Below are 14,433 nucleotides of genomic sequence, written 5' to 3' on the forward strand. Positions count from 1 at the left end.
TAAATGTGTAGTATGAAATAATTTTTACACAGCAGAAATTAGTTATCGTGCTCTACATCTGTTATTAGACAGTGGCAACGATGATGATTATGAACATGGTCTTTTGCCTGCAATGCAGTGAAGAAAATGTAACTGGCCCCTCTAACAGTACAACTGGCCCCAGCTTGCCCCCCCTCAGTTGAAATGGTCTAGAACCGCCACTGCTGTACACATGCAAGTATGAGCGTAAACATGTACACATAGGCAGAACACTGGGTTTACCTTGGCACTGGAATCCTTGTTTCCCAAATCCCCTGTGAAAAGCAGTGAGAAGGAGCAGTGAGTGACAGCAGGACAGATGGTGGTCTTACCTGTACTTCTGATGCTCCAAGTCATACAGTAGGGTCCCACTGGGACCACTGTCATTTCAACACATTTCAACACAATGTGACAACATTGAATCAATTTGGATTTGCAAAAGGTCTTAAGGGCATTTAGTTCATTTAAAAAAACAACCTAAATCCAATGATGTGAAATGTTTTGAATTCATGTTAGTTGACATCTTAACCAAATGTAAACTAATTAGATGACCTGACATCTATGCCCAGTGGGGTAGCTCTGGTCCAGGGGGGCATTAGTGTGCTTTCCTCAACTAGTAAAGGAAAGCACACTAATGTACTGGACCAGAGCTAGCAGTAGGGTTATTGCTATATCATTTGATGGTACTCATTTACAGTAGATAGAGTTTAGACGTTTCCAGGCTATAAGACATGAGCATGGAAAGATCTGTGGCACAGGTACACTGGATTGAGAGTTCAGACTTCTCCAGGCTATAAGACATGAGCATGGCAAGATGTGTGGAAGAGGGAAATTAGACTTCAAAAGACGTGAAAGATCAATTTAATAGCCTACTGAATGTGAACGTTTTAGAGTGCAAAATAAACACAAAATATCTGAGACATTATGCCTCTGATTAAGGGGGTGTGTCATTCTTGGCAAGATGAGTAATTATGGGGCGAGTTTAGTATGGCCTGGTTGGAAAACAAGTTGCACATTAACATCAGTTAGCCTAGTGGTTAGAGCTTTGGGCCAGTAAAGGTTGCTAGATCGAATCCCCGATCTGACATGGTAAAAATCTGTCGTTCTGCCCCTGAACAAAGCAGTTAACCTACTGTTCCTAGGCCGTCATTGTAAATAAAATGTGTTCTTAACTGATTTGCCGAGTTAAATAAAGAAAACACATTTTAAATCCATACCCAATTCGGGAGCACAGAGATCTATTGCTGAGTTCTAGTTGCCAATCAGCGCGCAGAAGAGTGTTTTTGGAAGGTGAATGGCGAGCTTCATATGATTTTACGAGAATAGCACATGTGAAATTAACTGTTCGCATCATGGAATTTATTGAACATTTATAACTATTACATCCAATTAATTTAATAACAGAAGGTATCATTTGAATTAATAAATTATACATTTTGATGAGGATAAGCGCTTAACAGGCTAATTATGAGTTTAATAGCAGTGCCTCAAAACCATTTAACACTTTACATAAGGCAACTATTTAGCATAATTCAAAACAACAAATAGGGTAAACAAGGAAATACACTAACACGACCGGAATGACGAGAGCGCACCAACTTTTCCTCTCCCCTTTCACACAATGATGGGTGCGCAAGAGCAATAATGCTTACCATATGAAGTCTGTGCAATGACTGCAGAATGTCGGTTGCTTGAAAAACCTGGCAGTAAATTTGTGATTTTTGACTTCATGCACGTTTTTCTGCCGCAGAGCACCTTTGCGGGCGAAACGGTTCCCAACCGCAGCTGAGTCGCTATAATGTAAAAGATGATGATCAGCCATTGCAAAAAAAAGTAGGCTACACGGTCGTACGGTTCAGTTTTACTCCAAGGAATCTTCACTTGTATTTCTACACGCTCACTAAAATACTATAGGCTACCGCAACTGCGAAATAGCCACTGGACAGCGGGTTTCCCTTTTGCTAGAGCCACCGCTGAGCGCTTCTTTTTCATTCTAAGTGACGTCAATAATATGATATCCAGTGTTGAACTGCAGCTGTTGGAAATTGCAAGTCAGCATTGCCATCATGTGGATGAAGTTTATTATTACAGTGGTAGGCTATTCTCAGGAAATAATCTGTATTTAGGCTAGCTCATAAAGGTAGATTTATATAATTTCTGGTAACACATATGTTTGTACCTGGGACAATCCCAGTTCAACCTTTGTTTCCAAAATCTACCTCTGTTGCACAGACCACTTTCTTTATTTTCATCGTGAGCAGGCTGCGTGACCTTGCCTCGCCACATCGATTTCTAGGTCGTTCCACCAATTCGGTGCCTTTTAAGATGTGCGATTTGGTGAAAAAATCTTTGGATTACACCTCATTGTAACATTCTGCCATAAGAGCACATGTTCAATAATTTGTAAAAACTTTTCCCATCTCAAGAGGTAAAAAAAAGACTAAAGTAAGTACCTAATTAAGTGCCAAATAAAGTAATAGGTTTGACCATAACATTTTAAATCTCATTTTAAATCAGCCATGAATCCCATTGTGACGGGGAATGGAAGCTCGTTGTGTGCACGAGGGAGGTGCACTTGAATGCAAGCTTCACACAAGAAAATGAAATTGTTAAAAAGTTTCTAGCCTGTCTATCTATGGGTAACAGAGTTTACATGTTCTCAACTCACCCAGTTTCCCACTACAAAACACCAGAAAATTGCCAAAAAGAGTAGAACCATCCCACCTGATTTTACATTATGATTTGACTATCAGATGTTACATGTTTATTTGGAAAACAAATGTTTAAAAGGGAATAGTTTTACCATATTAAAACGAGAGTTCAGGTTACATAACAGGGTTGACACTAAAATGAGAGACTTATTTTTTAAAACCTTAAAAGGAATCATTAATCACATGAAATAAATACTCTTCAGGAATGACTTTATCAAAGCAACTAGGGCTTTACAATGATGTGAAAACTTGGAGAAACGTTTGGGTTAAGTGGGTTAAGAACCTTCCTGGAAGTCAGAGGGATGACATAATGCTGAATTTTTAGCAAGTGTTTATTCATATAAAACATTTGATCGAATTTTCCATGTGGTCTATATTCATTGAATATAACAAATTCATTATTGGTGCCCAATTTCTACTTACAATATCAAAGGCATACAAAATAAACTCCTTTAGTTGAACGACCCTAATGAATAAAGAATGGCATTGCTTGCTGAAAAAACACGTTCAATCACTTTCACAAACCAATAATCCAGCTAGCCCTATAAATAGTACACCAAATTCATGATATTGATAATAGGCCTAAACATTTCCATTACAAAAATAAAAAAGACAATATGTAAATGTTTGCTATTAATATCATGATTTTGGTTTACCATGTAAACTCAGCAAAAAAATAAACATCCCTTTTTCAGGACCCTGTCTTTCAAAGATAATTCTTAAAAATCCAAATAACTCTTCACAGATCTTCATTGTAAAGGGTTTAAACACTGTTTCCCATGATTGTTCAATGAACCATCAAAAATGAATGAACATGCACCTGTGGAACTGTCATTAAGACACTAACAGCTTACACACAGTAGGCAATTAAGGTCAGTTATGAGCACTTAGGACACTAAAGAGGCCTTTCTACTGACTCTGAAAAACATCAAAAGAAAGATGCCCAGGTCCCTACTCATCTGCGTGAACGTGGCTTAGGCATGCTGCAAGGAGGCATGAGGACTGCAGATGTGGCCAGGGCAATGAATTGCAATGTCTGTACTGTAAGACACCTACGACAGTGCTACAGGGGGACAGCTGATCGTCCTCGCAGTGGCAGAGTTACACCAGGAACACACAATCTCTCCATCAGCACTCAGACTGTCCGCAATAGGCTGAGAGAGGCTGGACTGAGGGCTTGTAGGCCTGTTGTAAGGCAGGTCCTCACCAGACATCACCGGCAACGACATTGCCTATGGGCACAAACCCACCGTCACTGGAACAGACAGGACTAGCAAAAAGTGCTCTTCACTGACGAGTCGCAGTTTTGTCTCACCAGGGGTGATGGTCGGATTCACGTTTATCGTCAACGGAATGAGCGTTACACCGAGGTCTGTACTCTGGAGTGGGATCGATTTGGAGGTGGAGGGTCCGTAATGGTCTGGGGCAGTGTGTCACAGCATCATCGGACTGAGCTTGTTGTCATTGCAGGCAATCTCAACGCTGTGCGTTACAGGGAAGACATCCTTCTCCCTCATGTGGTACCCCTCCTGCAGGATCATCCTGACATGACCCTTCAGCATAACAATGCCACCAGCCATACTGCTTGTTCTGTGCGTGATTTCCTGCAAGACAGGAATGTCACTGTTCTGCCATGGCCAGCGAAGAGCCTGGATCTCAATCCCATTGAGCACGTCTGGGACCTGTTGGATCGGAGGGTGAGGGCTAGGGCCATTCCCCCCAGAAATGTCCGGGAGAGTGGGGTAACATCTCACAGCAAGAACTGGTAAATCTGGTGCAGTCCATGAGGAGGAGATGCACTGCAGTACTTAATGCAGCTGGTGGCCACACCAGATACTGACTGTTACCTCTCAGTTGTTGAATCTTATGTTCATACAAATATTTACACATGTTAAGTTTGCTGAAAATAAACGCAGATGACAGTGAGAGGACGTTTATTTTTTTTGCTGACTTTATGTATAGTGTAGAATGTTATGTGGAATTTTTGAAAATGCTAAAATGTACTCAGGGGGGTGGAGTGTACATGTTTGCATGTAAACATACAGTAACTAGTTGAAAGTAACACCACAGCAGACCTGGGTTCAAATAGGCCTACATTTATGCATATTTAAATATTTGTATTTTAAATACTTATTTTTTTGTCATTCAGTATTTTAAAACAATGTGGCCGAATCCAACGACTTTTTAGTATTTGAAAGCATTTAAAAATATATTTAAAAAATCCTGTAAATAGTTATATTTGAAACTATTTACAAATGGGCCTAGCCTAGGCTGCTGGGTTCCAATTATTATTATTATTTGTATTTTATTTTACCTAGAACCAAACAGAACTGTGCATAGTAAACGCAGGTCTGCATCACATAAGTATGTACAACTATTTAACTCTATACTCAATGCAACATCTTGCAAATGCACAGAAAGGGTACCATTTTGGAAATGACAGCATGAGCACTCGTTTCATCAGCTTGACAGTTTCTATGACAACATGGACGCTCCCGTTTTCTGTTTACGGAAAAAGGATGTGACGTAGGACGCAGTCTGTGTAGCAGAAGTTTGAACCGTTTAGATCTGCAGAAGCTGGTAATAACAAGCCAATAACTCTACTTTTTCCAGTATTATCGCACAATGTTAGCTTGAAGTGTATTATATCGTAATTATCTAACTAACGAGTAACATTTATACAAATTAGAAGTGAATACTAAGTGCGCGGGCCACTTTGTTTGTCGTTTTGATGTGCTGCTTGAACTACTGTTAGCAACAGAACTGATGCTAGCCAGATTGCTACTGTAGCTAACTGCACCATTATTGGCAAACTAACTATATGTCAGATTCAGTTGTGAGAGATAGCTAGTAGGATAGATATGCCGTCCTCACCTTCTCGATGCTAGTCGAAGTGTCTAGCAACGGTTCAGTTGTTATTAGCCAGCTGAGCTTGGTGGCTCAGTCTGTGTGTAGCTAACTCTTCCAACGTTAGTTTTATGCAGGGATGCCGAATTGATGACAGTAACAGCAAAGACTTGCTACATTTGTATTGAAACCTCTAGTTCTGAAGTAGTTTAGTTGCGCATGGTTTTTGTGAAGCAATAGCTAAAATGTGCTCTGAGGGGCGGAGTGGACACGTTTGCATGTAAACACAGTGACCAATCGAAAGTAACACGTTAAATGTGTTATTCCCAATGTGCAGGACATTATGAACAAACAAGAAGAGACATGGGAGAAACTGGACTCAGAGTTTGACCATCACCTGGTTGACATGAAACCATATGTCCTAAAACTCCCCCACAAGACAGGTAGGCCTACAGTAAAATGAGTTGTATTACTAAAAAGCAAGTGTTCTATAAATTGTAATTGTCATATGTGTTAGTAATGCATTGATTGTAATTTCTTGCTCCCTATTTGACCTCAGAGCGCCAGCTGTGTGCCCTGTGGATCAAGAAGCTGTGTGACCCAGGTGTATCCGGCTCGGGCCTGATGGGACGCAAGAACCGCAACATGTACGCCCGCCTGCTCCTGCACATGCTCAGAAGAGGGGTCCTGGAGGGCCCTTTCAGCCACAAGCCAGAGTCAGGCAGTCTCAAGACTCTACCAACATATATGGTAAACAAACAATCCTCGGTATAGTACTAAAGTGCGCTGATGATGTAAGCTACTATAAATAGTATACTTTCTGCTCTATACTGCTAGTAGACTGCCCATGTTGCTTATGTTTGTTTATTTGTTTAATTCATGATATTCCATTTTATAGTACTTTGTAGACTGTATGTTATATGTTTTTGACTGTTTTAGATGGCTAAACTCAGCTCTGCACCTTTTCTCATTGCCAGTCCATCTACTTTGACGAGCCTCTATGTGGCCGGGGCCTGGAGCAGAGCACTGCAGGCCTGCCTGACTGGGTAACGGGAGAGCTGGGCCAGGGTGACGACTCCTGGGACAGCCTGCTCAGAGAGAGGGCCAGGTCCTCTCCCACAGCCTACTCTAACACACACAGGTAGGTTATTCCCTGGCATAGACTAGAGCTTAAGCTACATACTCAACTGCTATGCCTGCTTAAAAATGCACACTTGGTTGTAAGCTATGGGCAAATGTTCCTAAATGCAATTGGCAGGGAAACACTGTTCTCAAAAGCACACGGATGCGCGAGTGATTTCATGTGACACAGATTAGGAAAGGGGAGATCTAACTAGCATGGGTTACTAAAGTGACTAGAATTATTCCTTTGGCTGCTGGACAGTAAAATAATGTTGATTTGAAAACCAATAAAACATGAGAAAAATGCTGTTTTCAATGGCGTATTAAGTGTTTGTAAAGTAATTCCCTCAACATTTCTATTGTTGTATTTTGGCTAGGCTACTTTGAAACAAGGTAAGACCCACTTCATAAGATGACATAAAACATCTAGGTTTTAAAGAATTTAAGTTTATGGTTAAATAGTTTCCAAATGCTCTTTAATGTGTCTCTCCCATTTAGATAAAACTCTAGGAACCTAATTTGACTCCTTGTGATGTATGATCTTTTGATCTCTGCCTCATGCAGGCAATGGGGTGATAGGTCAAGTAGTCATTTAACTTTGGGGTGCTTGCAGGTTAGACTGTATCAGCAATCCTGTTCTATATCTGGCAATCCTGTTCTACACTGAGTATACAAAACATTAGGAACATCTTCCCAAAATCTCGGAAGTATCCTGTTGTTGGGCCTCTAGGTTTAGAAACTCTGTTTTTAACTGGCTAGGAGAGACACCATGTTTGGCTGGAGTGAGTAAGTTCCAGATTTGGCCACAAGATGGCGTTACTCACCGACAGAACCGGTGATGTCCTCCGTGATGGTTCTCTCTGTTCTCAACGGATAAAGTCTAGTTGTGTCTGTGTGAAAGGAATGGGGGTAGCAAGCTGATCCAGGTTAAGAGATCATCCTCAGAGGCCCTGGTGTGAAGCCTACCTGCCGACTCCTGGTACTCGCATGTCACTTATGGATCAGGCCTTAAACACGCCATGATTGTCTTGACACGTTGTTGTCTTTGGCGTTCCTTGGAGAGCTCTGAGAGAAGGGGGAGAGAGATGAAGTGTGTGTGTATGTGTTGGGGCAGCCGAATGTTGACTCGGCATGTGTGGAAGTGTTGCGTTCGTTACAATAGACGAGGGGAATTTCTGGTCTTTCTCCCCTCATAGCAAACAGGCAAAGGTGGAAGGATAAATGTGTGGTGGTGGTTAGCATCATATTTGTTAACCCCTATATGTGAATCCCTTCTGTTTCTCTCTCTTTGTTTTTCCTCGTTCTGTTTTACTCACCCTGACTCCTGTCTATCATCTGAGCTCCACACATGAGAACCCCTAACCTCTCCCTCTCCATCCCCCTCGCCAAGTGTGACAATAACATTGTCCTTGCAGCATCAGACATCAAACAGCTTTTATAAATGACCTGTTTAGCCGCCTTGGGTCTTTCCCTGTAAGGCAAGAGTCTGTTCGTTGACCTTGCCTCCAGGTGGTTGAGTTAAGGGGTCCACGTCTTGTTTGTGCCACAGGGTCTGGCTGCCTTCCTTGGGGTGCCTGAGGGTGAGACCTAGGGCCTCTGGCTCCTGCAACTGGAGGTCATGGACGAAGCGTATAGATGTCAGGCTGTTTTAATAAGACTGGCTGCAGCAGCAGAGAGACACACACACACACACTCCCCCTCTCTCTCCCCTAGCCCCGACCTGCCTGGCTGGCACAGCTTTGATCTCTGGGCCTCAGACTCCAGACACATCTGATTCAATTATCCTCATCCACCTGTTGACTTTGAGGCCCGACATTGCACTGCTCGCTTGGCCCCCGGTGTGTGCGTGTGTGCGTGCGTGCATACTTGAGGAGAAGAAAGTGTGCCTGCTAGTCTTCATGTAGGCTGCTTTTACAGCTGGTAGAGAGACACACAAAGGATACAAAATATGCACGCCATTAGTTTCACGATGATAAGTTTGACCTCAACTGACACTAATTGAGAACATACAAGTTTTGTATCATTCAGTCGCGCTCACTTAATAACAGAATGTAGACACACAGAGAGCGCCCTCTCCTGACTCTGATGCTGAATTTCACTGGTCCACCTTCTCTATCGCCCTCTTATTCACATTACATTTTCTTCAGAAAGGCAAGTGATCTTCTGTGGTCAAACTGTCAGTCTCTTGTGACAGAAAAGTACTTCATAGAACTCTGGAGTGTTAAGGACATGAGGAAAACAACAAAGCGAATATATAGGCCTAAATGACTGTAGTTAAAAGTGCCCTAGAGAAATAATTGGATGTTTTCATCGCATACCTCGGTACAGTACTGGTTGTTCTTTCGTCGATCGTCTCCACCCTTCCCTAATTGTGCAGATTTATTCAGTCATTGTTAAGCCGGTTTAATTGCCTCCAGTGTATATGCTTAATTAGCTCGTAATACAAATTAATGAAGCATAGCTTGTCAGAATCAGTAGCGGAAGTTCCCATTGTTGTCTGTTCTCTCTTGGTTGTGTTGGAAGACAAATAGTTTTGCTAGGACGTGTCCTAGTGCAGTGATTCCCAACTCTGGTCGTTGAGTACCTCCAACAGTACATGTTTTTGTTGTGGCCCCGGACAAACACACCTGATTCTACTGGTCAACTAATCATCAAGCCCTTAACAAGTTGAATCATGCTTTTTTGTCCGGGGCTACCTCAAAAATGTGTGCTGTTGGGGGTACTGGAGGACTCGATTTGGGAAACACTTTTACACTGCTCTCAGTGCTCTGATTCTGTCAGCGTCAGCAGAGGTTCCCATTAGTGATGCATCGATATTACATTTTTTGCCGATACTGATATCCAATATTTTCCTTGTCAAAAAAACGATACCAATAACCACCTATTTTAAATTTTAAGCATTCTAGTACAGTTAAATAGTTAACACACACACATGGACGCAGCGGTCTAAGCCACTGCATCTCAGTGCAAGAGGCGTCACTACAGTCCCTGGTTTGAATACGGCCTGTATTACATCCGGCCGTGATTGGGAGTCCCATAGGGCGGCGCACAATTGGCTCAGTGTCGTCCGGGTTTTGCCGGGTTAGGCCGTCATTGTAAATACCTCATTTCATTGATCCCCAATCCTTATGTAAAGCTGTACAGTGCAATATGAATGTTAGTACACACAATAGGCTGACTGGGGAGGTGATTTCATACAGTCCCGCGATAAGAGCTACAACATTAATATTTGGGTGAACTCTTCACAGTTGTGTTCTGTGGGTGTCACCGACTAGACTGATACCCCATTTTATTGCTTCACTTTACAACCTTGTTTAACATTATCTAGTCGAAATATGGCATGATTCCACTAATTGTAACCTTCTGCATCACAAAGAGGTACTTTTATTTTGAAGGCAAACCGCAAATTCCACTATTGTGCCTAATCCTTATTGTGACTAGCTTCACAACACATACCCCGGTCTGGTTGAGCCTCACTAGCCAGATTATGCTAGCTGGTTGCTTATAACGTTAGCTTTGGGCAACAGTGTTAAGTAGCTGGCTAGCTATTTATTTTCATGAACTGAAGTTCGGCAAACATCAAGTGGCTACCTAGCTAATACTTACCCACAAGGATTCCTAAATCATTGCTAAAAATAATGAAAATGAATGCAGTTTCTACTGGTCATTGTTTTCAGGCTGGTTGTATTGGTGCTAGCTAGGTACCAAGCTTACGCTAGCTAGCTACCCCAGAATTTGCAGTTGAACAAATAATTCTTTATTTGAATGCTTTAACTAGAAGGTCAGCATCCAGGAGTTGCCTCTTCACTGTTGACATTAAGACTGATGTTTTGCAGGTGCTATTTATTGAAGCTGCCAGTTGAGGACTTGTGAGGCGTCTGTTTCTCAAACTAGACACTCTAATGTATTTGTCCTATTGCTCAGTTGTGCACCGGGGCCTCCCACTCCTCTTTCTATTCTGTTTAGAGCCAGATATTCCATAAAAAATCTGCCGTTTCCAGCTACAGTACTCATTTACAACATTAACAATGTCTATGCTGTATTTATGATCAATTTGATGTTATTTTAACAGACATTTGTTTTTGCTTTTCTTTAAAAAATAAAATGTCTTAGTGACCCCTAACTTTTGAACAGTAGTGTACATGATGAGTTATGCAAAATAAATGTATTGTGGCAAGAACAGCTCAAATAAGCAAAGAGAAAGGACCGTCTATCATTACTTTAAGACATGAAGGTCAGTCAATACGGAAAATTTCAAGAACTTTGAAAGTTTCTTCAAGTGCATTCACAAAAACCATTGAGCTCTATGATGAAACTGGCTCTCATGAGGACCGCCACAGAAAAGGAAGACCCAGAGTTACCTCTGCTGCAGAGGACAATTTCAATAGAGTTAACTGCACCTCAGATTGCAGCCCAAATAAATGCTTCACAGAGTTCAAGTAACAGACCCATCTCAACATCAACTGTTCAGATGAGATGGTGTGAATCAGGCGAATTGCTGGAAAGAACCCATTACGAAAGGACACGAATAAGAAGAGACTTGCTTGGGCCAAGAAACACAAGCAATAGACCGGTGGAAATCTGTCCTTTTAGTCCAAATTTGAGATTTTTGGTTCCGGTTCCAACCGCTGTGTCTTTGTGAGACTCAGAGTATGTGTACGGATGATCTCAGCATGTGTGGTTTCCACCGTGAAGCTTGGAGGAGGTGTGATGGTGTGGGGGTGCTTTACTGGTGACACTGCCAGTGATTTCTTTAGAATTCAAGGCACACTTAACTGCAGAGATACTCCATCCCATCTGGTTTGCTCTTGGAGAGTGATGGAGTGCTGCATCAGATGACCTGGCCTCCACAGTCACCCAACCTCAACCCAGTTGAGATCTTTTGGGATGAGTAGGATCGCAGAGTGAAGGAAAAGCAGCCAACAAGTGCCCAGCATATGTGGAAACTCCTTCAAGACTGTTGGAAAATCATTCCGGGTGAAGCTGGTTGAGAGAATGCCAAGAGTGTACAAAGCTGTCATCAAGGCAAACGGGGGCTACTTTTTTGCTTACCACATGATTCCATATGTATTATTTTATCATTTTGATTTCTGCACTATTTTTCTACAATGTAGAAAATAGTAAGAATAAAGAAAAACCCTTGATTGAGTAGGAGTGTCCAAACTTTTTACTGGTAGTGTAGATGCTGACACGTTATATATTGCGATTCTCACGGATCTATGTATTACGATTCGATGTTACAAACATATTGCTCACCTTGTCTGTTGCAGGAGAACAAGAGAGAGCCACCATGTAAAAGCGAGTTTTAATCAGTCATGGAAATAAAAGTGCTGGAAACATGTTGGTTCACCTTCTTTTTTTTTTTAAAGATGGAAACAAGCTTGAGAATAAATACCTGTTTTGGTGCAGGTACAGTTGACTAGCGCTAGCTAAAGTTAACTACCTAGCTTTTAATTTTTTTAACTTGGAGTTACCAAAATAATGTTGTGAAAAATAATATTGCCATACTCTAATGTATTGATCTAATCTATTGATCCCACATCTCAGTCATGGTAAGTATTTTTTTCCTCAATAAAGTAGCTAATAAAGTAGGAAAAAGTCAATTGCGAGAGGCAAGGGTGTTCGTTTTTGAGAGTAAAGCAGTGCGCTAAAAGCATAGATGCATCAGAAATGAGTACAGCTGTAGGATCTTCATTTGATCACTCTTTTGTTGCTCAGAATTTTCCTGCCCCGCAGGAAATAGCCTCACCAGCTAATAGCCTTTCAAATCATGTTGCTGCAGTATTATTTTGCTGCGACAATACAGGTCAAAATATGAAGATCCTACATCTGTACTGCACGACTCACATTTGATGAGTTACAAATGATATTGATAGACATAATGTAAGCCAGTGATTGGGTGAAGCTGTTTCCTGTAATATAACCAGTGATACACTCAGATCTTTGTATTTAGTTGTTTTCTTCAAACTTTCCTAATGTAAATCTCTCTCTCCATCTCTCCTTTTCCCTCCCTCTCTCTATATATCTCCCTCCCTCTCTCTCACATTTCTCCTTCCCTCCCTCTCTTTCTCACATTCTCTCTCTCTCTCATTCCCTCTGTATCCAGGAGAAGACAGCTATATGAGGAGATGTCTCCATCTCGGCCCCTGGCCTCCAGCCCAGTGAAACGCTCTTCTGAAGACCACAACAAAGGGGTCAGCAGTACTCTACAACACTCCTTGTCACTACTTGGCAACTCTTTACGTTTAGCCTATTTTATCTTAGTTACTGAGTTTGTAATTACGGAGTCTTACATTTCAGGCAGGACATATTCTATTCTGTGATGACGTTCTCCTTCATATCATACCACTGATTGTATTTTCACACGGTAGGTTGAATGGCTGCGACACAGAGAGTATGACATTACACCATGCGTGACACTCGTACTTGGCATACCGCGATATCAATGATAATAAACACTGTGGGTGACATTTACAGGCGATGAATCAGGACTATGACCATTTTAATCAGCCTGGTATTTCCGTCATTTGTCTGTGTAATATGAGGTGTTAACTTGGCAGTGTGCCTTGTTCTGTTACGAGAGACAAAGAGAGAGGGAGAGGTCCACCCTCCACCTAATTTCAGTCGGGTTAAAAAAATGCCTACACTTTGACTTTATTGGATATTTCTCTTTCTTAGATATCTCACCCTCACCAAGCCCCAAACCCAACCCCAGGCAAAACCTGACCCGAAAAACAACAGCACCCTGGAAATGTTCACATTATAACGTATATACGAAATGTTCACAAAACCTGATCCTGAATCAACAGCAGCACTCTGGAAACGTTTGCATAACATTCACACAACGTTCACATTATATAACAGCGTTTCAGGAGTGGGGCGCCCTGTAACAAAAGACTGAGCAAAACAACAGAGGGGAGAGAGTTGTGACCCCTGGACTGGAATTTAGACTGTAGGGGGACAGGACGGGGACGGTAATGGTCTGGAACCGCCAAACATCTGGCGTGGGTAGGAGGAGGAGAGGAGGAGAGGGATGCAAAGAGGAGAAGGAGGGGAGAAGAGGAGAGTAAGGAAGGCGAATGGGAGAGAGGAGGGTAGGGGGGGTGGAGGAAAGGGGAGGAGAATGGAGGATAGGAGAGAGGAGGAGGCAAAGAGGAGAGGGAGGCAAAGAGGAGAGGGAAGACCAGACTAAGGAAGGAGAATGGAGGAGGGTGGGGGGGAGAGTAAGGAAGGAGAATGGAGGAAAGGAGAGAGGAGAGGGACGAGGAGAGTAAGGAAGGGGAATGGAGGGGAGGAGAGTAAGGAAGGGGAATGGAGGGGAGGAGAGAAAGGAAGGAGAATGGAGGAAAGGAGAGGGGAGAGTAAGGAAGGGGAATGGAGGAGAGAGGAGGGGAGGAGTGTAAGGAAGGAGAATGGAGGAGGGTGGGGGGGGAGAGTAAGGAAGGGGAATGGAGGGGAGAGGAGGGGAGGAGAGTAAGGAAGGGGAATGGAGGGGAGAGGAGGGGAGGAGAGTAAGGAAGGAGAATGGAGGAAAGTAGAGAGGAGAGGAGAGGGATGAGAGTAAGGATTGGGAATGGAGGGGAGAGGAGGGGAGGAGAGTAAGGAAGGAGAATGGAGGAAAGGAGAGAGGAGAGGGATGAGAAGACTAAGGAAGGAGAATGGAGGAGGGTGGGGGGAGGAGAGTAAGGAAGGAGAATGGAGGAAAGGAGAGAGGAGAGGGATGAGGAGAGTAAGG

The 14,433-nt window shown here is 42.5% G+C and overlaps 2 protein-coding genes across 5 annotated transcripts in view; one reads left to right on the forward strand and one right to left on the reverse strand.

Moving 5' to 3' along the window:
- Positions 1-2,017, reverse strand: part of LOC110486837 (protein kinase C alpha type) — a 198,940-nt gene extending 196,923 nt beyond the window's left edge. The window contains exons 1-2 of the mRNA XM_036939339.2: positions 1,671-2,017; positions 262-293 (exon numbers count right to left, since the gene is read on the reverse strand). Coding sequence (XP_036795234.1) covers positions 262-293; positions 1,671-1,840 — 202 coding nt within the window. The 5' untranslated portion in view covers positions 1,841-2,017. The remainder of the gene's footprint in view (positions 1-261; positions 294-1,670) is intronic.
- A 3,213-nt stretch (positions 2,018-5,230) lies between these two features.
- Positions 5,231-14,433, forward strand: part of LOC110538761 (centrosomal protein of 112 kDa) — a 198,183-nt gene continuing 188,980 nt past the window's right edge. For all 4 annotated transcript variants that reach the window (XR_016485399.1, XR_016485398.1, XM_090193994.1 and 1 more), the window contains exons 1-5: positions 5,231-5,309; positions 5,914-6,019; positions 6,136-6,326; positions 6,554-6,717; positions 12,805-12,892. Coding sequence is in view for 2 of the 4 variants with exons in the window: in XM_090193994.1 (XP_090050120.1) it covers positions 5,920-6,019; positions 6,136-6,326; positions 6,554-6,717; positions 12,805-12,892 (543 nt within the window). In the remaining 2 variants the exon portion in view is untranslated. The remainder of the gene's footprint in view (positions 5,310-5,913; positions 6,020-6,135; positions 6,327-6,553; positions 6,718-12,804; positions 12,893-14,433) is intronic.

Source organism: Oncorhynchus mykiss, chromosome 12 (assembly GCF_057628025.1).
Source record: "Oncorhynchus mykiss isolate SJ-2025 chromosome 12, ASM5762802v1, whole genome shotgun sequence".
NCBI lineage: Eukaryota > Metazoa > Chordata > Actinopteri > Salmoniformes > Salmonidae > Oncorhynchus > Oncorhynchus mykiss.